General features: G+C 40.3%; 1 protein-coding gene across 1 annotated transcript in view; it reads left to right on the top strand.

Annotated features, from left to right (window-relative positions):
- Window positions 1–24,730, top strand: part of WIF1 (Wnt inhibitory factor 1) — a 48,795-nt gene that overhangs the window by 10,692 nt on the left and 13,373 nt on the right. Inside the window, exons 4-5 of the mRNA XM_085323840.1 lie at window positions 17,141–17,249; window positions 23,566–23,706. Of these exons, the coding sequence (XP_085179966.1) occupies window positions 17,141–17,249; window positions 23,566–23,706 (250 nt within the window). The remainder of the gene's footprint in view (window positions 1–17,140; window positions 17,250–23,565; window positions 23,707–24,730) is intronic.

The following is a 24,730-nucleotide window of genomic DNA, read 5'->3' as shown; positions in this document are numbered from 1 at the left end:
CCAGTCTGAGCAGAAGGGAAGGATCACCTACCTCACCCAAGTGGYAATTTTCTTCCTAATGCAGCCCAGGAGGCTATTGGCTTTTTATTTCCCATGAGGGTGCATTGTGGGCTCATGTTCAAGTTGTTGTCCACCAGGACCTCCAGGTCTTTTTCTGCAAAGCTGCTTTCTAGCCAATTAGTCCCCAGCTTGTACAGTGCATGAAGTTATTACTCCCCAGGTGCTGGAGCTGGCACTTCCTTTTGCTGAACTTCATGAATTTCTTGTTGGACCATTTCTCCAGCCTGTTGAGGTCCTTCTGTTTYGCAACACAACCATCTGGTGTATCAGCTGCTCCTCCCAGTTCTGTATCATTTGCAAACTYGCTGAGAATTCACTCTGTCCCATCATCCAGGTCTTTAATGAAGATGTTAAAYGGTACTGTCCCTGGGGGACACCATTAGTGACTGGCCTCCAGCTGGAGTTTATGCTGTTGATCACAACCCTTGGAGATCAGCAGTTGAGCCAGTTTTMAGTCCACCTCACTGGTCACTTATCTAGCCGGCACTTCATCAGTTTGTCTGTGAGGTATTGAAGACAGCAYTGAAAGCCTCACTAAACTCGAGATAAACAACATCCACTGCTCTCCCCTCATCCACCARTGCAGTCATCTCATTTATAGACAGCTATCTGATTGGTTAAGCATAATTTTACCTCCATAAATCTACRCTGTCTACTCCCAATCATCCTCTTGTCCTTCTTAAGTCTGGAAATGGTTTCCAGGATTAGTTGTTTCATCACCTTCCTAAGGATCAAGGTGGTGCTCAATGGCCTGTAGTTTTCCACCTTCTCTTTTTTGCCCTTCTTGAAGACAGTGACATTTGCTTTCTTCCAGTCCTCAGTAACCTCATCTGATTGCCATGACCTTTCCAAGATTACTGAGAGTGGCCTTGCAATGATGTTGACCTGCTTCCTCAGCACTCGTGGGTCTCATGGGTGAATCCCATCACGTCCTATGGACTTAYGTATTTCTGATTTATTTAAATGTTGCCTAGCCTGATCCTCCTTCACAAAGGAGGCATCTTACTTGCCCCAAATTTTCCCACTTGTCTCAGAAATCTTTTGCTCTTAGTGAGTCTAGGATACAAAACAGCAGTACCATGAACTGAGACTGGCTTGTACAATCATAGCAAAGCAGCAAGCCAAAATCTGCCTTAGAAAAAGAGCAGAAAAAGAACTTTATTATAGATAAATCAAGGACAGCGCTACTGCTCTATGGAAGCACTGAGAATACAGTATCCAAATACAGTTTCTTAATTCCACTGTAACGTGCTTATTTAAATTCCATTTGTAGGAGACCATTTAGCTGCTCAAAAATGCTGAGAGTTAGCTGACTAGTCTATCTGACTTGCAAAAGAGAAACTTGCAGGACAGAAATGCCTTAGCAAAGGCTTACAAAGGTTTTTGGATGGATTTGTTCCAACCAAACAGCAACTCTGTCCTCTTTCTTTTCTTTTTTTTTTCTTTTTTTCTTTTTCTGCATCTAACAAATGCAGGTTAGATGTATGAAAGTTTGCTTTGTTTTATAACCAACTGGTGGAATCCATCTTGTTAGGCTATACAAGGGCAATTACCTTCCAGCTATGCCAGCACTTGCTGCCATCACTGCCAAATAGTTCAATATATAACTTAGAGACTAAACACCACTTTCAGAACTGGTCCCACAAATCCTCTGAAGTTCCTCCTTAGTTGGGATAAACAGTCAACTAAACTCAACCAATGCTAAAGGAAATAAATGTGCCTGACATCCAACCTGGCAGACTGCCAGCCTTAGGTTTTGGCACAGCACCAGASAAAACAAATTCCCCAAACAGCAGCCCGCTAATGAGAAGACCTGTCACCAGCTCTGAGCACTCAAGCACAGAGACCAGCAGCACCAGCAGCACAGCCAGCCTTCACAGTAATAGCTGGCCAGAGGACAGGGCAGGCTGTTGGACCATCATAAACATCAGAACAGAGAACTAGTTCAGAGCCTTGAGTAGTGGGATTATGAACCTCTTTTTTCTCAGAGCATGAGGCAAGCACGGAGAAATCACAACTTTTTGATGAACAGGAGATGATACGCTCTACCTGCAATGTTTTCTACTTGCTCTCCACTTGTAAATGTGAAAATATTGATATAGTCAATGGGAATCTGGGACTAAAAACCACACAAATATCAAGTCTGCTGAACAGTAAGGAGTACAAGTACAACTTTCAGTCTGTTCCTTTTAAACTTCAGTAAACACTGCTTTCATTTTGCCAAGGTTGAGCCTTAGCCAGTTCATTTTCTTGCAGTGGTTCTGGGAAGTAAATCGAACTGTTGAAACAGTGTCCATGTGAGTTACTAGGTTGAAATAAATTTATTTTTTCCTTGTGAAGCCACACATACATCAAATAGCTGCAAGTAACCACATGCCTGTGGGATTCCATGCAGGGACCAGCAGGGAGAACAGACAGGTTGCATAACAGAGCACACCAGGATCTGTCTGAGATGAAGGAGAGGTAAAATACAGTTATCTGTCTGGATCTGTAATCACAAGCAACAGATGAAAGGCACAGTTGTATTAGGAGTTGAGAACTATTTTGTCAGTGGGGCATGCTGTCAATTATATCATTTTTTGTTCTTGGTGTTTCCCCCTCCTCCCTCTTCAAGTTTTGTACAAGAACATCTATTCAAATTGAGTAGGCATGATCAGATTTCTGTATTTACAAAGGAGCATAGCTGAAAACTTATGACCCAGTASACTGTTCCCTTCCAGCCAGAGCTATGGCATGCTGGTAGTAGGTACAGGGTGGAGAAGCTTTTATTGCTCCATGTGGGGGGGGGTTAGAGGCCTTCATTGCATCAGGAACCACTTGGGTTTTACTCTTTTACTTGACATATAAGCAGAATTTCTTTGATGGAGCAAAGTCTGATCATTACCGTGCCCACTGATGTAGTTCACATTTGAATTTTGGTCAGTGTGGATATCCTGCTTATTTAATGGACTCTTTTTTAATCATCCTGCCAAACATTTGCAGTCATGTAACCCTCATAATTTATATAGTTGGTGCCATGCTGTCACTGTTACCATGATYTGTTTATACAGCAATTAATTAAAACTTAATAGTGTGATTGCGATGTTTAAAACATTTCTGAATATTTAATTTACTTATATAGGGCTTTTATTCATCCAGAAGTGAGGTTTTCTCTTCTAGTACARTATAATCAAGCAATGTAGGTTCATTCAATTAAATTCATGCAGAGCAAGGAATCTGAAAATTTACTAGTAAGGTGAATGCTTGTCTGAAGGTACAGAGCTTTCAGCCTGTGTTCTCATAAAATCTCTGTTTTTCTCCACATTCACAACAACTCCAACAGAAACTCAGAGAGTGAGAGAAGCCCCTGGTTCAGACCAGAACAAGGCCAGAGGTCTCATGAAGAGTGAGAAGCAGAGAGCCAGTTTTGTGCGAGATGGAAGGAAAGGGACACCCATCACTCTTCTTCTGTGAAAAAAAGATATTGTGAGATTCCTCTCCCTTTGATTCTTATAGGAGCACTCTTATCAAACCAAAAGAAGATCWGAAAACTAGTTCTCCCTGCTCTGAGGAGAGGGTTTTGGCAGTCTTCTATACGAGCTGTGTTTAGTTGTTCCTCCCCAGGAACAAAGTGGAGAAGGCAGCCAGTCCAAAGGGATTTCCCTAAGCATGGTGAGACATGTAAAGGAGGGCTGAAGCCTTTCTTACAATCTGAGCAGAATTTGATGCACTACTGATATTGAATTATGAGAGTTTGCATCACTGACATTTGTTTTACACATTACTSTTTCACCTTGACAGCAAATTTAATTTTGCTACCCAAGCCACATTCATGGGACATTTTACTTTAAACACGTAAGAGTCTACTCTGATTATAATCAAGAGAAGTTTATGTGAAGCATGCCTTTTTTTCTGAATGTAGACTCTCAGATAAGCCAGAAGGTCTGGTAATAGTGTCCTTAATTTAGTGTCCATGGCAAAGTTATATTTCTGGCAAGCACAAGATGAACTTTGTCCACTTTCAATGYATAGAAAATATCCAAAGACTCTTTTTTCTAAAAGAAAAAAGCCTTAGATTAAAATGTGTGCAAACCCGTCAACTGAAAACACAACCACTAACTAAACATACCTTTCAGTATAACATGAAAAATGCACCTTCAGCCTGAGGTGCATTGTTCACCTGATATCTTTTAAGAGTATGTTAATAGTCTACAGTTAAAACATTGTTTTTCTGAAAACAGATTTCTACTAAAGATTTGCATTTGAAAATATGAATGGAGATTTACATATGACCAATATGGTTTGGCTTTGATAGTTTTTTCTTTTTTTTCTTTTTTTTCTTTTCTTTTTTTTTTTTTTTTTTGATATTTCCCCAAGAAACATTTCTAATGAATCTTGTGGTCAGTAAGTTCTGGTATTCTTATTTCTGCCACACCTAATTCATATGTATCTCAGACTGTGAGATACAATTGAAAGGCTGCAGCAGCAAACTGTTACGTTAAGATAGTTGGTCTTTATGCACAATTTTCCGTAGTCTCCTGGAAGTCTTATGTTGCACAGTTTGGATGATTATAAATGTGGGTTATTGCGTATCTGAATAGTAATGTCTATGGTTGACTTTATTTTCAAGTAGTTTTTAAAGGCTATTCAGCATTTACAAGAGCCATTCATATTGAGAAGAGCTGCAGGTCCTCAGTACCTTTGGGAAATCAGGCTCCTGTCAGGTCTTCACAAAATCCACAATGCTACCAGCTCTTTGGCACTGTAAGATTTATGGTTTTAGAAGAAGCCACAAGACGCTGTGTTTCRTAGTTGAGAATTAGCATGAGGTCATACACTTAATGAGCTTTTATGTATTATGAGAACAAGGAGAGAGAGTTTAGTTTGTATTTACAGCATTATTTATTGTATTGTTTCATTTTTGACTGTTTAACTTGATACTGTGAGACTTCTCTAAACTTTATGTTAAAACAAGAGGTTATTGTGTAGCATTTCCTCTGTTTCCTTAAAGAGAAAAGACTGAAATGGTAGCAAGTAATAGCAAGAAGGAACCCTTTTTCTCAAGAATTTAAAAGTTTGAAAATAGTTTACATGTTGGATGATCTTATTGTCTAGACAGCACTGTGTCCTTTTCCTCTTCACCTTGAGAGGACCACAAAAGGGATCTGCTTTCCTATGCACTGGGGAAGGTCTGTGGGAGAGTCCTTCTTCAGAGCAGGTTGGGTGGCATCTTCCCCAGTTGCAGCACTCCTGATCTGTACAGATGTGGTCATTCTCTGGTACCTCTTTGGAGATCCACATGAGGGAGCCCATATGCTGTGTGCACCACTGTMACCGCAAAGACTGTTGGATGAGTGTCAGGCTTGCTTGATGCAGGAGTGCACATCTTCCAGTCCAGTTTTCCCTAGCACCTCGTGATCAAAAGCAGCAGAGTGGGTGCYTCACCTTGACAAAATAGCATCCTTCTTAGCTGAGACAGGTCATATCCCAATGGGTGGATTTCCTCACTGGCAGATGCCTATTGGATATATAACTTTTATGATCACAAAACCGCACTGGAACAATGTATTTATCCACTCTCTCCTGTAACTCTTCAGTAAAAGCATTTTTCTAACACATGGCAGATGATTCAGTTCAGAAGCACAGCACGCCTAAATGGCATGCCACGGTCAGAAMGCTGTTACTTGCAGGTTTCTCACTTTGCTGAGAGATGTGGCATATTACATTTAAAGAGTACAGCTCCCTGACCACATCTCAGGAAGGTATTTGGACTCCTGTGTTGCTCCAAAGAAACCTSTTAATAAGAACTCTTTTAAGTTTACAGGCATGACAATTATGAGTGAACTGAGCTATTCCCAGTGTATAAACTTGATGAACAAATACAAGGTTGTATTTCTGAGGGCAAGATCATGTGTTTGGATTTTTCATTTAGTTCAGAGCTTTGTCTACATAATAGTTCTTCCAGTACCATCAGGAATGTGCATGTTCTGTTTACGTGCAGGTTCTATTTCTTTCAACAGTGCATTGAAGGAACCAATATCCTACTGATATTTCTGGGCTTAGTTTCTTCCCTACTCCATGGTAATGAAATTTGAGAGTGCAGTGAGAAATCTGACATCTGCCAAGGAGAAGGTAACAATTAGCCTCACTTCCCGGGCAGTTCTGCAAGATCTTCAGCCTAGCTAACAGGCTGACACAGTTTCATCTCCTTTTCCATTCCCAATCACATATTTCCATTCTCTTTCTTGTGCCAGTGCTCATGTGGCCACTTCAGGATCTGTCTGAAAACCAAGCCTACAAAGAGAAATGATTGATTTTTAGCTTGACCCACCGTCTTTGGTAGCTCATCACATGGCCAYACGTGAAGAGGGTAGGACTGCGATAGGACAGCCTAAGGCTCCCTTGAGCCACCCTGATGCTGCAGGTTGTTCCTAGTACACAACATGCTGCAAGCTACAGAGAATGGCCCTAACATTTCAGAACAAATAAACAACCCCCAAAGCCCAAATCTCTTCAAAATGGCAAAAATTCCAGCAGAACCAAGCAAAATGGACTCAGTTTGACTCAGCTGCCCATTATCTAAGTGAATCCCACTGCAGAAAACTGGCAACATTTGTCCAATAGACTGGTGTGATCAGTGTTGAATTTCTGCACCATGTAGYGATGCACAGTGCAGACCTGGCAGCTCAGCAGTGCTGCCGTGCAGGATGTTGTGCTGCTTCGGTGTTCCCTCAAGGATGGTAGACCACACTTAGCCCTGAGCTGCTCGCTTGTAATAGAAAATAAAGGCTGGTTTGGGGGATTTGGAGAACCTCCAGCAGCCTTTGCCTCCAAATGAAGTTATGGATTTTCAGTACATGTGGGAAGTATTGAGTGACAAACAGGACAATTTGGCCTCAGTCTGCAACATCAGACCAGATTCACTATAGCTGTGTGTCAAGGAATAAATTACAGCTCTTGATCTCAGCAAAACCTTTTAATCCCAAATGGAGGAGTTACCTCAGGGCAGAGTATAGACTTCTTTTATCACCAGGCTCCCTTTGATTTTTTATCAGAGGTAAATTTGGGGAGGTTCACACATTCAGCACCTTCCTGGACTGCTGTCTGAAGCTGAACTGTCCTGCCATCATTTTCTCCAATAAAAAAAGAAGTTAGGGACTCATTCTCATGATGAATTCTTAGATGCTTGGGCTCCCTGTAAGGGTTTATACTGGCAAACTGTAGGTCACATTATCCAGAGCAAGGAACAGCCAGAGGGATGCTGATTTCACAAAATAAAYTTCATACTGTGTGCCTAAGGAGGACTTACTCCTCACCGTATGTGTGGAGGGTTCACTTCTGGAAGCTCAGCTTTATCTCACTTKTCAAAATCTGCTCTGTTTCCTAACTCTTCCTAATTTCTTCCATTTTCTTCTAATGAAAGATTGTCCTGGCCATGCCAGCACTGCCTACAGCAGAATACTACTTTTGTTTTTAAACAAGTTCATTTGAACAAAACTTTTAATGTAGAAAGTGYCAGGACCACGTCTTAATCACACTGAAGAAAGAAACCATAGCAGAAGCAGAAAAAAGCAAACACTAAGATGACTCTTTGCCTAGGTTTATCATCTGAATCATCAATAAAGGAAGATTGTGATAGGAAGAAAGGGAAGGCAAAAAGCACAGAACTTGAATGGTAGGAAAGGATTATATGCTAACAACATCTAGGGAAAGAAGGAAGAAATTTTTGACGAGCAGGCTTCCCCAAAAAGCTCTTGCTARAAGTCGGTATAATAATATTGCATGCAGAAGACTCTCCATGTTCTACAGCATGGGCCAGGTGCGTTATGTAAATTCAGAACTCATTGCCTTTCTGAGATATGACTTTTTAGCAAATAAGTGAAAATAAGTCAGCAGAGAGGAGGCCAARTGGAGATGACTAAATTATGAGTAGGCTCCATCTGTAGCCAGTGGAGAGAGAAAGGCATTTCAAGAGGGCAGGTAAATTAGACCCTATCTGGGCTGAATTTTCTTCTACAAATGCTGGCCTCCCTCCACTGAGCATATGGAAAGTCTAGGATGAGCAGGCTTTGAAGAAGATAGTTCATATAAACTCTGGAAAATATGTGAGGCCATTCTGGACCTTACCTCAAAAGACTAGATCCTATGAGAGTGCTACTGTAACCGAAGAATACAGCTACACAGACTCTGCTCTGACTTCCCAGATGTRCTGCCAACCCATAACTTCAGCAGTCTGAAAGCAGACTAAACGACAGAAAAGTCARTTGCAGAAATTGTTCAGTTCTTCATGAGAAGCTGGAGGTAAGGTAATATTGCCCTTCTGTATGAACATAAATCCATTTTGCTTTGATGAACTCAAAGTATAGTTATGGAGCCATGGAAATCATAKAGTAGAAGTCGTATTTGGAATCTGTGTAGTACATGGAAATGTTATAGTAATATATATCTCCATCTCCTGAGACCTGTCTCAATAGRCAAATCAGCATAATTTCAGGTGCATCATCTAACATACAAGATGTTTTTACAGATAAGTTGGTTAATTATTCTATTTAAATAATGATTTTAGTTCTTTCATGGTAATACTTAGAATTTGCTTTGGTGAATGGCAGCATTTAAAACGATAACAAAATGTCTCTTTAGATATTTACAGCAAAGTTGTTTAAAATCCATYAAGCAGATGCTAAAAGAGAGCACTGTTAGCAGGAAGTCTTTCTAACAACTAGTCAGAAAAAAAGTTGATTTTTTCTCAAAACTTTTTCACAGTAAAATTTAAACACCAATTTGCTTGGAATATAATGCTAATGCTCATTATTGAGCAGTAAATAAACGAACTCCTACTTTCAAAGGTGCTGAGAACTCTCTTTCACTTAAATATGCTAAAGTGGAAGCATCATCCGAAGAGACCCTAAAAGGGCTCCAGCCTGACAGTAGCTGCTGTGAGATTTCATAATTTCTGAGAAGTTTATTGCTTGCATTTTGGCGGGAGGCATTTCTTGTACAGGAGGGCTGGTCAAAGCCAAAAGTGAAACACATGGACTCAATAAAGGCCCAATAATGTGACCTTTGCTGTTTGCCACGCTTTTAACTCGGCTGAGTTATTGATTACACTTTCATGAGATCATAATCAAAAGGTTGCTCTTTGGTAATGGTGTGCTAGAGGAGTTTTATCCCGAACTTCAAAGCTGTCCCGTGAGGCTTAAGAACAAAGCGTTGGGGAGTTTGAAGCCCGGCCAAAACGAATCTGTGCGCTTTATCCGCGTTTACCACCAGGCAAGAGGTGGATTAGCTTGTTCTTCAGCTGCGGACTTTCTCTCACCACATCAGTTGAGCCACCATCTCTAAGGGTTGCATTTGAAAAGATTCTGTTTAATTAAATGTAGTGTTTGCTCAAATCTCCATGATAACTGTTCTAAATTAGTTAGTCTTAATCAGTTTTCGTAACTGTAGAGGTTTGTTGAAATTGCTTGATATTCCCTGAAAAGAATAAATATAATTGATTAACAGTAAATAAATATATAAATCCAGAGCCTGAAACTGCAAACTGTCTGCAGTCTACCTAAAGATGCACTCCCAGGGCTGGCCAACCCAGGTTTTCACTTAGTTTTTAACCTCTAAGGGGGAAAAATGAACCTCACAGTTTATTCTTGATATCGATGAAGATATGTTGCAGGTGCAAGTAGCAGGCCTGTACAGCTTTATTTTGTTAGGAACTAATGTGATGAGACAGTATTTTACTTCGCCCCCCTCCCCGCAAGAAGCAGTAATAATTTATCCCTTTTTGTATTAGCCATAGGAAATTAGCATTTTGAGAAGCTGTGATAATGAAATCTCCACTGAAGACAGCACTGATCTTTTGCTGAGTGACCAAGGAATGAATTAGCCCTTGTTGTGCCCCTGCAAGAAGTAACTTTTCAGTAGAAAAACTTTTGCCAGCTCTCTGGATGCCAGAGCAGTATATTTCATTGAATATTTGAAAATCAGTGCAGGTTTGTGTATCTTTCACTTTTTTAATCTGAACTTCTACTAGTATTTCTCCTTTTGGTGTACTGCTTGCTTCTCTCCCTTTCCCCAGATCAAAGGTATCTAATTTTTGTCTGTGATACATCAGAGAAAACAATTGAAAGGAAACTTGTAGAGCACAAACACATTCCAGTCTGGTTCTACCATTTCTGTCAGAGTTTTCAAGACATAATTAGCTGTGCATATACATCAAAACCCTAACGATTTATGTCTCCTTTTAGTGTAATTTTCTCAGAAGCAGAAATAAAATACATAACAGAGAACCTGTTGAACAGGAAATCTTCTAAATCTGGGGAGCTGTGCTCCCTTGCTTTCTCTTCTGTTTCTGAATAAAGCAAGGCAAAGGAGTGAGAATCTCCAAGTCTTTGCTCTACGAGTAGCCGTAAATTTGTCATCACTGTCTACATAAAGTTTGTAGCTTCTCAAGAAAAATAAGGCGTTTTTCCCAGATAAGATATTTTTTAAGAAATCCCTTGTGCTTTGTAGGTGTATACTTCCACCTATCCACAGACAGCTGTGGATCTGCTCCTCTGCGTGCTGCTCTCCAAGTGTTTTACGTTGTGAACAGCCCCGCTGATTTCTGAGCTTCGTCCCTGTTCCAGTTACTTACTGCAGCATCAGACTGTGACTGCTTTTCCTGCTCTCAGGGATGAGTTTCAAAGTTAAGGGTCTGCCCATGCAATTAGATTCTTCTCTTTCGTCGGTGTCGCTGTAGAACCTCACTCTTTCTGCCAAGTTCTTCAGCCTCCACTTGGATTGTTTTGTAATGACATCTTCAAACACCACAGCACTTCTATATCTCAAGATCCAGTGAGAGAAAATATAGGTCTAAAATGACCAAGCAGCCACTTCGTTTTCCATTTCTTTCAAAGGTAAGACCAATTGCCATAAAATTAATTACTAAATGTAATCTAAATCTGCTACTCTGTGCCCTCATCAAGCTTCTTGGCAGTGCTTTCTTCATATTACTGACCTTTAAAGTAAATTATTTCCTCATTACTATAGCCTTGGAAGACGCTAGTATATTCTGCATAGACTTCTGTCCGCCTTCCCGTGCAAAGCATTTGTAGAACCTTGTAACTATCTTCCAAAATTCAGAGTTCCTTTTGATAATGATCAGGAAATATCTCATTTTTACTGCTTTCTAAATCATTCTGTTGAAGGATCTTATCTGCCATCCACAACCTCATCCTACAGGAGACATTAAGCACCAGTTAGTCATCTCCCATGGATAAAATCAGAGGGGTTTTGTACTATCCTTCTTACAAAACACAGAACTGTTAAACCCACCATTTTGTATTGTTGTAAGCTGCATGTAGGGATCCAATCCACTGTTAAAAAAATCCTCCTCCTTATATATGGAGTTGGGGGTCTGCCTTGGTTTTCTTAATGTAGAGGAAGAAGGCATAGGAAAGAATCCGCAGAACTGTATGCATGTCACCATACTATTGCATATATGATGCTACAAAATAATTAATTTTTTGAGATTGCCCATTTTACTGAATTCTAATTTGTGTTCATCTATTTTAAAGATATAAAAATATCTCTTTTTTAATTTTGTGTGCATCTCTACTTTTCTTTATCCTAATGTTTTATTCTATTCTGATGGCCTTAGAAGCCTCCTCAACACTTTGTTTGTACTGGAAAAGGGGCTAGCAACTGAGAATAAGGTTATCCTGTCTTCTGTGTAATTCTTTTTAATTTTGTGTGCATCTCTACTTTTCTTTATCCTAATGTTTTATTCTATTCTGATGGCCTTAGAAGCTTCCTCAACACTTTGTTTGTACTGGAAAAGGGGCTAGCAACTGAGAATAAGGTTATCCTGTCTTCTGTGTAAATCAGTTTTCTCAGGGAATATTTCTGAGGGTTGTATCACTTTCTCCATATTGTTAAGTGTTTCTCTCACTTTGAAACTGCCTTGTGGAGCTAATGGCAGATATCTTTGAGGGTCACACTTTGGTGCAAAAAATGATTTGCACATTCTTTGACAAGATTAATTAATAATTAAGGCAAAGCTGCCTTTTCTGGCTTTGGTAGTTAGCAGAAAAATGAAGCCTTGTGGACAGACTGTTTATTATCTGCTTGTCTAAGGATGGATCTACATGTCGTTCCTTACAGCAATGTCTAGACTGTTTTACAGTAACAAAATGTGCTGGTGACATACGCGTTTCTGGCCGGAATGCATCAATAGCCTGGTACACACAGCCCTGATAGAGCTTCGTCTTGTCGTTGAAATTTGTCTCATCTTATTTCATCCTGGAACACAGAAGATCCGCTTCTCTGGCCTAATGCTATTAATACCTTGGAGAAGCAGTGGTCCATGCTGTAAACACCTAGCAAACACATACATTGCTTCATTTTGTGATTTTATTTATGGCATACGCAGCTGTGAGCATCTGCTACGTATAACACATGCTAAATCTTCTAGTGCTTACATAGCCAGAAATATCTATGGATCTGGGAGAGAAAGGAACTCTTGATGAGTTTCTCTCTGTAAATGTAGAAAATTGGCATTAGGGTGTATATTTGTCATGTAATTGATAACAGGATATAACATTCGGCAATGATGTTTTTAAAATAATGAAAAGGAAACACGGTTCATTTCTTATCTCTCTATGCAAGGCTGACGCAGATTCTCTTTTCTTGTTAGAAAAGCTGCAAATTTCATTAAGTTACTGAGCTGTGACATACAACAGTTTAAGTTACTCTGCTTTGTTTTCAGATATTGATGTTATTTCTAAACCTACATCTTTCATGTAAAATGAGGACAATGTAAAGCGCGTTCCTGTGAATGCTTTGATTAAATGTGAAACAAAAGCATGGTAGCAACAACATGACATTTAAGCAATGATACAACTGTAACAGTCTTTCACTGGAGACTGGAGTTCTGTAGGAATTTTAAGAGTATATTGCTTAAAACCCAACTGCCAACAGATGTTCTCTGCAATAGTTGTTAGAGGGTTTCATTATTTTTATAACCTTCTAAATTCCTCTGATTTATAGAAAACTTCCATTTAAAGTCTATAAAAGTTAATTCTGACCCTGGAATTATTTGCCTAAGATGAAATTTCCTCCATTTGCTGAGGGCTTTCCCCACATGGGGAACTGTTAAAGGTAGCTATGTAGAGCTACCTGCTGCCTAATAGTCCCCAGACTGTTCACACAAGGTCTCCAGAGGTATTTGCCTCTATTTCTGAGGATCTCAAAGAAAATTTTCACATATATATAAAGAGTATTCTTCCTCAGATGCATACTGAAGTCAAGCCCAAAGCAAAAAATCTCCCACACATGTGCAATTGTCAAAGATTAACGGTTCACAGCAAACTCCATTTTTTCCATCACATCTAATATCACCGTTCCAATAAGACTTTTAGCTTCAATATCATTTTTTGCCCCTCAAGTGGCAGACAGTTTGTAGACTGTCTTCAAAAAAGTCACAAAAAAGTTTTTTATAATGGAAAAGGGATTATAGATTATGTTTTTTCCTCATTATCTCTCAACAATATCTGAAGAAATTTCATTCATACTACCAGGTCACTCACAATGACCGTTTACAGTATTAATTATGCTAGTCAGTGGGCAATATTAAATTATCTAGATTTTAATTGCACAGCCCTATCTCATCAATTAACCATTAAGACTAAATTTCATGCTAGGCTGAAGCCTAGTAAATATTTGTTGAGAGTGTGTTGTTTGCTTTTCAGTCATGCTGATTAATGCAAGTTAATTGGCAATCAACTCAAATTACAGCAGGACAATACTGGAGACTAGATGTAGGGACTGTGTCAAGACAGATTGCCTCCAAACAGATAGGATTTGTGGCAGTCAAATCTGGTTTCAGATTCAGGTTGGAGGAGTTAAACCACTCTCCTCCTTTCTGCAGCCTCTCTAAACTGTGATTTTTGTATGTTATTTTTAAACCAAAATTTAACAAACTCAGTCTAGCACATATGATTTACAAACATACTCTGTAGCACATGATTTAAAAGCTTTGAAATCATACTAGCTGGATCTACTGAAGGTGTTTCAGGACTTCTTAGATAAAATTATTATAAGTTCAGTTTTTATAAGCTAACAGATGCATGAACATTTGTACGTAAGTGGTGAGAGTAGGCATCTTGCCTCAGTGCAAAGAGTGTTTTTTTCTCTTGAGAAGCCTGATGATTGTGCAGTGTCTCCTGCCACCTTTTAAATGTCTGAGCAGATCTTACTCCAGTCTCCAACATGTCATTGCCTGTGCATCTCTTCCGACTGAAAGAATTCCTTCCTTGAAAGGCAGTAAGTATTGCAACTCATGTAGCCATCGGTTCCTTTTCCCTTGGTGAATTTTCCTTTTGTCTTTGTCCTTAGACGTCACTTTGACTCTCTTGAAGTTGGAATTCTAGTTCCTTTCCTATCAGTCAGGACTCTGGCTCACAAACTGACTTGCTAAAATAGCATCCTGAGGCAACCTGCTCCAGGTGACCCTGCTTGAGCAGGAGGGTTGGACCAGATGCTCTCCAGAGGTCTCTTCCAATCCCAACTCTTCTGTGATTCTGTGATCACTAGAACAGAAATGTAGGAGGGGAACTATTTGGTTTAGTTACCAGTTGTTGTTTACAGGAATAGTAAGAACATAATATTTTAATAACTCAACCCATTATGACCTGGTTTAGATATAACCAAACATCAAAGCTAACCAATGAGAAACAGACAGTACAGCATTGACTTTGTTATTGTAGTATTCTGTAGATGTGTAGAGAGCCTATAATCATTTTTCTGAATGAAAGATTTATTTGAAAACAAAAATGTTCATAATCTAAGACTTTATGGCTTATTTTCATATTTTGGCATGGTATGTTGTATTGGAAAAATTTTTCCTTAATTAAAAGCAGCATTTTGAATATTACCCCAGACTTCAGTTTTGATCTCGTATTTTACCACTTCTCTCCAAATCCCCTCTCCTTCCTACATATCCTCCATGTGCTTAAGCCACCCTTAACTTTCACGACTTCCTGCCCTACTTTTTCTCCTGTGAGACCTTCTCTGAGATTTCCAGCCCTATGTGATGCCCTGTGAAGACACCATCTGTGTGAAGTGCAGCCCCTCAAAGCTTTCTGCATGCTGTTTGTGGTCGCTTTGCCATCCCCAGAGACAGCACAGGCAGGATGTGCTACCAGGGTTGATCAGGACTTTCCTAACAACCTTTCTACCCAACTCTCAAACACTTTGCTGGTGTCACCAAGAACTGGGAGGGAGATGGTCTCTCACATCCTGTCAGTGCTTCTACTATTGCTCAGATTAGTGAGGAAGAAACAATAACTTTGACATACCGATAGAGTTTGAACAGGACAGTGTGGGGCTGAGATGTCTAGGACCGTAGGAAAAGATGACACCCTGTTGGCATGGGAGGGCCAGAGGCAGCAGAGCACAGGGAACGGAGAAGTAAACAGGATCAGGGAGAGCAAAAACAAGAGACTGGCTGAAGAAAACAAGAGCAAAAATGAAATGGGTCAGTCCTGGTATAAGAAGGGTCTGTGGTATCTGTGACTTCTGAGCACTCCCGTGGAGACCCTGGAACTGAGCACAGGAGTCTCTATGTCCATCTCTTGTTAGCATGTAGCTAAGAAACCTACATTTTTTTTTCTCTTCCGAGTGCTTTTAATAATCATTTCCCACTACTACCAGTTATTCTATTAGCTTAAGTGATAGAGGTCTATGCTATGAACCTAAAGGATCTACCCATGGCTTCATAGTTTGACAGGATGGAATTCATATCATTTTGATTGTTTCTTTTAGTGGAAGAATCCTCTGAAAATTATTTTTAAGGGTGATTTTAAACCTTGATTTCAAGAAGCGCCAAAACAGTGGCTGTTCGTGTCATTAGCTGTGGAGTTTGCAAGATTTGTAGTACAATGTGCAGGAATATTACAGGAGAAAAAAGACAGTCTGCTGGCTAAGGACACTGACTGCCATCTTGTAGAAATGAATTAATTGCCATTTATTGGTCCAAATTTCTTGTCAAATTTTGGCTGAAATCTCTCTTTACTTCACTACACTAGCTATGAAGGAGGCACAAGAATACTATCTAATTCTGCTGAGCATCTGCGTGAAAACACATTTTGCCAATGTTCTTGCTAAGACCCCAAATGCTTTTCTGAAAGCAGCACATAAAAATACCTGTAAGGACATTCATAATCACTTATATGCTTCAGGGTAAATGAGAAGCCAGACTTTAGGGAAAGAATTAATTTCTATCATCTTTCAGTATCTGCAGCTATGCCTTAAGGAATGCTGGTCTCCATTAATGTAGTGGAAGCCACAGGTAACTTCTTGCTAAGATGCATACATCTCAGGTGCAAAACAGGGTATACATCTATACTGAAGATACCTGATGCTGGGCAAGAGGAATCCTACTTTGCGTCGTATATGAAGAAATATTGAACAGATTGCTCATCAGTGAGGCCAGGGTCCTATTGAAGAAAGTACCATGGACTGAAACCTTTACTATAATGCAGATACATATAGGGAGTTGGACTAAAGTAATAGAAAGCAGTTTTCTGATCAAGTCTGTACCTTCTTCGGATAGCCAAAAACAATCACTTATATTGGGGTAAATGAGGAGCAGCATAAAGCCAGTTCTGGAGGAGAGCTCTCAGCTCCACTCCTGGAACAATTTAAGGAACTGAAGCAATGTTACCCTGGCTCATTAGTCAGTTTGGTGAGAATTCTGCCCCCAAAACACCTTCAAGAATTAGCCCATTGTTGACACTGCTCTTTGTGGTCCATTGGGTAAAAGATGTGGCTGGTAAAAAAAGCCTTCACCGTATAAAGTAAAAGTTCATTGCATGCAGGCCATTCTCCTTGCTGTTATGCTGCATCCTGTTTACTGTGTGGTCACTTGTCAATCTCTCAACTATGAAGAAATTATATGAAAACTGTGTTTAGCTAAAGATTCACTCGGGGAAATAATAGAGACAAATCCAGCGAGTGGCATAAAGACTAGAAGTGTACTATTTTTCTGCTATAGCTTAAATTTAAATAGTTTACTTCAGTGAATGTAATTAAAATACCTAATAATTTCTCTTGTATTTTGTCATAGGCTGAGTATTTCTATGAGTTCCTATCTTTGCGCTCTTTGGATAAAAGCATAATGGCTGACCCGACTATAAATATCCCTCTGCTTGGAACAGTTCCTCATAAAGCATCAGGTTTGTACTGTTGATATTACGAATTGTGTTCATGTAAAAAATATTCCACTGCAAATAAAATCTGAATGTCTTATTACGAATTGCACTCTTTATTGCTAAAGAAATGCTTGCCACACTGCTTGTCACTGAGTAGTTCATGAGTGCCTCGCCTGACTACAGCAGCGTATTTTGTCTGAGCCAAGTCACAGGAAGCTTTTATGTACAGATAAAGCAGCAGAAATTTGTCCTCAAAAATGATAAAATTCACGTGTTCAAAACATTATTATTACTTAAGTCGTGCCACTTTTAAACAACACAATCTTGATCCTGTAAGGATTAGTTATCAAATTATACTCTTTCCTAGAGATTGCAGCATGTGAACATCATTCTTTCAGTTGGGGTCTGATGCTCTCATCAGGCTTTCAGCTCAGAGACATGTGTTCACATTTAAGATATTGCCATTTACCACTTTTCCTTTAGTTGTGCATTACCCATCCATCTACTGGAGCATATAGCTCTGAGTAGAGGTTGACCCAATGCTGGCACCAGCGCTCCAGAACCACCACAGTGCAAAGTGAGCGAGGTTAGTTAAAATAGCCTTTCGTGAGAGGTTATCTAATGTACTTGACTTTGCTCTGCACTGGACGAGTAACAGTCTATGTGATCTGCTCCAGAGATAACATGTGGGAGTGCTAGTCTCTGGCAGAAGGGCAGAAATGAACATCTGGATGATGGCAGTATCTTATGATCAGCCTTAGCCAATCTAAGACTGTCTTGGTGAAAAATGGGAAAGAAGTGAGAAATGGAACGAGAGAAAGATGTAGCTTCATGTGGATCAAAGTGGAGCATTGGTATACAAGTTTACCTCTTGTTTTTGTCTTCTCCTTTTTATATTCAAGTTCTGAATGCTTGTATTTCATATCTTCCATTTTCAGCTTGTACTGGAATGATACTGAAGTGATGTCACAGCATGACTTTTTGCTGTGGCACCTGGAATTTAACATAAATGCTTGAACTTTCCATTCATTGTGGATTGAGTGAGTGGTGTTGAAAATTGATTTGTGTAGAGAAGAGAGTGACAATATTTTTACCATAATTGCTATAATTTAATTGATTGCAAGGCCAATACATTTGCAAGTAAAGAAAGTTACTCTGCAAGTAACAAAAAAGACAAAAAAGCAAAATTTTTATTAAGGAACGTTCTCATCTCCATATATATTAGATGAGATATGTGGGAAGTTCTACACTCATTATCCTCTAATCATAAACTATTTTTTGTTTGATTTTTCAGTATTTAAAAAACCCAGATCATAGAATCGTAGAATTGGTTAGACTGGAAGGGACCTCTGGATATCATCTAGTCCAACCCCAACCCTGCTAAAGAAGGATCACCTAGAGCATGTTAGATAGGATTGAACGCAGGTGGACTTTGAATATCTCCAGAGAAGGAGACTCCACAACCTCTCTGGGCAACCTGTTCCAGTGCTCCGTCACTCTCACAGTAAAGAAATCCCCCCTCACATTCAGGTGGAATTTCCTGTTGTTCAACTTCTGCCCATTGCCTCTTGTCCTGTCGCATGGGGCATCTGAAAAGAGTTTGTCCCCATCTCCTGGATTCCCTCCCTTCAGATACTTATAGACACTGATAAGATCCCACCCCAGTCTTCTCTTCCCCAGGCTAAACAGGCCCAGCTCTCACAGCCGTTCCTCATAGGGCAGATGCTCCAGCCCTCTGATCATCCTCATAACCCTACGTTGGACTCTCTCCAGTAGCTCCATGTCTCTATCTGGACACAGCACTCAAGATGAGGCCTCCCCAGGGCAGGATCACCTCCCTCGACCTGCTGGCAACATTCTTCTTAATGCACCCCAGGATACCATTGGCCTTCTTGGTCACAAGTGCACATTGCTGGCTCATGGTCAACTTGTCATCCACCAGCACTCCCAGACCTCTGCAGAGCTGCTTTCCAGCAGGTCAGCCCTGATCAAAATGATCCCCTTCTGATTCTGCTTAGGAAGGCATATGATCTACAACTGCAGGATGCCAGAGATGAGATCACATAGTTCCAGCAAACATTATGTTAACTATCATGATGGGAGGTCTGATTAAAAGTAAAATGGACCAACCCTGTTTGTAGCACTGGTAGCAAGACTAATATGCATATGTCCACGGTGTTTCCTTATGTTGAGCTTGTGCAGTGCCCCAGTGTATTCAGTATACAGTAAGTTGTATTTAAGTCATGTTTGGCATTATAATGCATCTATTTTGACAATCAGGTCCAATTTGGCCTGAATCTATTGATCATTTTTCTACATATATGCATGTCAGAACAACATCAGTCACAAATCAATAGTAATGTTATTTCTTGAAAAAGCGTTTTAGCCGCAAAAGGTTGCACTAGGACAATTAAAGGGGAATAAAAGAGGAAAGACAGCTGCATTAGACACAAGAGAGTGGGAAACAAGAATGAGGATGATGATTAGATCTCTTACTCAGAGGTAGTTCAACTGAAAGTTACATTAAGTTTTAGTAATACAACTTCTGTGAAAGTCAGTGGACTTCTAAAGCCTCTATGAGGATAGTTGTGTATCTCCAATAAAGCCTGGTGGAATGGCTTTGGTGGAGCAGGGCCTTTCTAGCCCAGATCTTGTCTTATGGCCAACAGTGAGCATAAGCAGACCTGTGGAAGAGCAAAAAGACCACAAGCATATGTGTACCCTCACAGCCTCAGACTAGCTTCTGCTCAGAGGATTTCCCGAGTCTCAAGTGGTTTGCCTTTTTTTGTAACTTACTTGGGTTATGTGTAAACTTTTAGAGTCTCCAGTTCCTTTGGTAGGGCCTTCCATTCTCTCTTCCTGCATGAAGAGCCACCTCCTGTCCTTTGAGTCTGGCTGCTACTAGCTTCATTTGATGGACCCTAGTGCTTGTACTGGTAGAGGCAACAAATAGCCAATCACTACTGTCAGTCCTATCCATGGTGGTCATGATTTTAAGCATCTGTTCTTCAAAACTAAGAAGTTCTCTAATTCTTCTCTTTGCCAGGCTGGAGAGTCCTAGCCTACTCAGTTGCTCCTCATTGGACACAACCTTGCAGTCCTCAACCTTTTTTAATCCAGTTTATCCTTCCTGAGATGAGGAATCAAATTCTCCTTGAATTTAAATTATATCTAGGTCACTTAGATTCCCTAAACTCCTTTGAAAATTCCATCCCCAGATCCCAGGATTTCTGCCTGATTCCACACTTAGAGCACTGTTCGTGTTGCACCTAGCCACATAGTAATATAATAAAAAATATATGGTAGGAAGGCTCGAGAAGATGCCTTTTAGTGAGAGCTTAAAGAGCTGAGACTACTTGGCTTATTCAAAAAAAAAGATATTTGAGAGGAGCCTTGATTCTAGGGTGTAGATAAATGCCCAGCGAGAAAAGATTGATGTCTCATTTCACAGAAGAAAGCCTACTAATATCCAGTGATTCAAACTAAATTCGTCAAGTTCAAACCTAGGTCAGGCATTTTTGATAGTGACAGTGATTTCCTCCCTTGACCACTGTTGGTCTCAACATGACTATACCTAAAGAAAAATGTAATGGCCTGTGATTAAAAAGGAGATGGTCTCCTAAGTGCTCAGAGATGACCAGTGCCATGTTGGTGCCAAGCCAGCACCAAGCCAGTTGGCACGTCTCCACAGCAGAGCCCACAGGGAGGCTCAGGTCCGTACAGCAGAGCAGCCGCACCGGGGTGGCACAGCACTTGAGCCAAGTAGCCCTTTCGCTTGGTGGGGGAGATGAACTGGGTGGAGTGCCATGCTGATACATCCCGGCTGCTTCTGGCTCCGAACTAAGCTCAGCTGGCTCCGTCCCCGGTACATGGGCACAGCTTTGCCCTGTGTGGATCACATGTGCCCTGAGTCCACACGCCAGACTCAGGACTCCTCCTCTCTGCCTGCTGCCAGTATCACAACACCTGAAACGTAGGGGCTGAGCCACCAAAGTTGTGGAAACTCTCTCTGTGGTGCCTTCCTGGGGAGCAGCAATATCTCTGCTCGCTCTCTGCCATGGCTACAAGGTTTGGTCAACTCCCACTCTTCTCTGGATCACCACATGCCTACTTCTGCTAAGACTGGAAATTCAGAGACATCCTTAAGAAATCCCACTCCTTAGGCTGTAGGTGGCTTTTGGTAGTGCCTTTTGCATGTTAAACAAGAACTAGAAGACCTGTGCTGCAAATACAGGAGTATTTAGAGCCACCTCAATCTCCCTGTAATGGAGACCTTCCAGTGAATCTTTGTTTTCCACAGAAGAAAGAAAAGTCCTTAGCCTCAAACAAAAGCGCCCTAAAAAAGCCCCAAACCTGCATCCTCCAGATCCCAGTAGGGCATTCAAACTACCAGCTAAAATTAAATTAGAAATCACTGGACTTTTAGATTCCTTTTAAAATTAGTGAGGCTTTCCTCACTTCTGAGCTGTCTGCTCTGCAACCCTGGACACAAGCACTCCAGAGGATACAGAAATACAGACTTGCAAGAGAGACAGTTCAGTGGCGTGGTGACTTGGGACCGTAGCTAGCAGTGGAAAGCCCTGAGCTGTGGATTCCTCCTCGCTTACTTGCAGCCAATGACGGGCAAAGGTAAACTGCATCCTGAATCCAGGATGGGGGGAACCAGCACTGAGCTTTGCCCTGCCACCGCCCTGCTCACCCTTCCCGCAGGCCGCGAGCATGTGGCTGCATTTCTGGGCGCGAGGCACTTTTGCTCTGCGCTGCATGTCCAGTGCAGCTAATCCTTACCCCAACAGCCCTAGGAGAGGGCCTTTAGCCCTAAGGGATGTATACACCTGGTCTTTGCCTCGTGCATTGAAACCCACAGGCTGGCATAACTTACAGGCAAATCTCTGGGGAGATCAGGACGTTGCTACTGATTGCACGAAGCCTACACGAAGCCCATAGTGCCAGCAGTACATTTCTGCCAGATCTTCCTGCCCAAAGCCGTTATTAGATCAGCTAAATCACACACATGCCAATACAAGTCTCCTGAGCACTTGAGTCTCTTGAAATATTTCCTACGCTTGAGCTGGAGGAAGGTTACTACAGTTTAAGAAGTGCACTGCATTTAAACTGTTTTTAATCCTCTGTAAGAGTTTTCTTCTTACCACATGGTTACATGTTTTTTCTAATAGTCTTTTAAAAGATCACTGTAAAAGTCCCTCAAGAATGAAATTGCTTTATAATGAAAACTACAACAGGCCTTTCACTCTGTAGGCTGTGTCAGAAGCAGAATGTGTTTTAGCAGTAAATTATTCTGTGTTTTATCAAGGCAACAAATAACAAAAATTACCCAATTATAACTTGCAAAATTTTTTATAGCAAGCAATTTAAATCAAGCCAAATGTAAGGCTGTTAGCTCAATAATTTGCTCTGAAATCTCAGGCCGACTTCAGAAAAAATGAAAAAAACAATTACTATTAGCTGGATCTAATTTATAAAGGAGCTATTTTGAAGAAAAGAGATAATTGTTTCATCTGAAGATTATTTAAGATCAATTGTGACAGCCATGGAGCAGCATTCCACAGCTCTGAGGTATGAGGCTTGCTTCCTCATTAAAATACTCCAGTTTTACTGGCCTTAATTATTTACTTAGACTCTTTGTAGTTCAAAAGTGTTGGAACACTTTTCCTGGAGAGTTGGTCTCCAGCTATCCATTACGCTTAACAAGTTCTGTCAGAAAGTGATGTGTGTTTGTGTTCTTTTTAAATATTTGCACCCATGATCTTATTTATTAGGTGTACCATTTTGCCAGCACTGAACAGTGTAAGTTTTGTTTAAATCAGTATTTTATTTCAGTGTTAATTGCGATATCTGAAACAGCAAAACATATCTAGTATAGTATCGTTTCAAAAATGTGTGAGATCTTTTTGCAGAAGTGATGTGAGAGCCAGTAACATTTAGACTTAGAAGTGATCAAGTCGGCTCAGGAAATTAAATATAGGCTTCCAAGTCATTTAGGTGATATTGAAAATTGTGTCCTTAGAAAACTTGACATGAGAAATTGCCTTGTCTACAGGCAGAAGTATGTTTGCCTTCAGATCACTGTCTACACTGCAGACCACCGGGGTTATGTCAGTACCTGAGGCCAGGCTCATCTCCCGTGCTGCTGTTGTCCCAGCCTGGGGTCAGTTATCAATAAGGTGCCCTACATAGCTGTGTGTTACATTTTTTCATCGATGGCTGTGCTCTGAAGTTTAAATGTAAATACTTACTATTTCCATTTTTAGTATTTCAATGTATGCTTTTACTTACCTAAATGTGTATATAATACTTATTATTGTTATTCTCCTTTTAGTTGTTCAGATTGGATTTCCTTGCCTTGGAAAACAGGATGGAGTTGCTGCATTTGAAGCTAATGTTATCGTAATGAATTCAGATGGCAACATTATTCTCCAGACTCCGCAGAACGCCATCTTCTTCAAAACCTGTCAGCAAGGTAACGCTTCAGGGGACATGGCTAAGTTCCATTAGACTAGGTCATGTAACTCATGTTATGTTCACCATAATGGCCAGGCAAGATGGAAATAGAGTGGTCACACAATCTGTAGTAAGGGTCATGAATTTCAGGCTGTTCAGGCTCTGTCTATGGATTTGTTGTTCATTTACTATGTAATAAACCTTCTCCTAAATTTGAACTACATTTCGCTTAACAGACTGTTGTAGGCATTTATTCTCCTGTTCACAGTTCGTCATGTCAAGAATATTGATAGAAATTGATAGAAGTTTAACATATGGTTAAAAATGCAAATAGCAAACTATTTGAGGTAGCACATAGTTTTAAGAATTGAACTTCTGAGATCGATAGTGGGAGTGCTGACTGCAATTAATACTATTTGATGCCCTAGTTCAGCAGCTCTTAAAAGCTCAACTTGCACATCCGAAATGAGCCCAGAAAGCATAAATCTGAACATTTTGCAGAAACTGCCTTCACCTTCTCTGGAGCTCTGGATGGCAGCTTGTGGCTGTTGCTAGATACAACATCGTTCAGCAGCCTCAACAAGTGCTGCCTGTTGTTTTTGCAAAGCTTATGAGACATTTGACTCAATGAGAGAATTCTCTTCTCCCTTACACTCGTTAACAATTTATTATGCATATTTTCCATTTGATTTCAGTAGAATTGTTTGCATACTAAAGCATTATTCTGGGAAGGTGATGGAAGCTAGTCCTTAATATTTGCAGGCATCAGTCAATAAAAACACACAGGATGCACTGACAGAAGACCAACAGAAGGACATCATGGAGTTATTGCAGTGTTTACTTGGAAAGCAGGGAACCTGTTTATTAACTGATTTATAAGCACTATTTAATAAAACTTTTGGATTTAATTGATACACCACAAACAACTGAAATAATTATCATTTCAAACTGAGGCTGTAGAAAATGAAAAATAAGATCAATATCTAAGATAATCCCATGTTGTGTGCAATTGTATCAGATTAACTCATGGCAGGGCTGATCTA

This window comes from Rhea americana, unplaced genomic scaffold, assembly GCF_003343005.1.
Source record: "Rhea americana isolate MKP2758 unplaced genomic scaffold, rheAme1 scaffold_88, whole genome shotgun sequence".
NCBI lineage: Eukaryota > Metazoa > Chordata > Aves > Rheiformes > Rheidae > Rhea > Rhea americana.
This window is presented reverse-complemented; position numbering and strand designations above follow the sequence as displayed.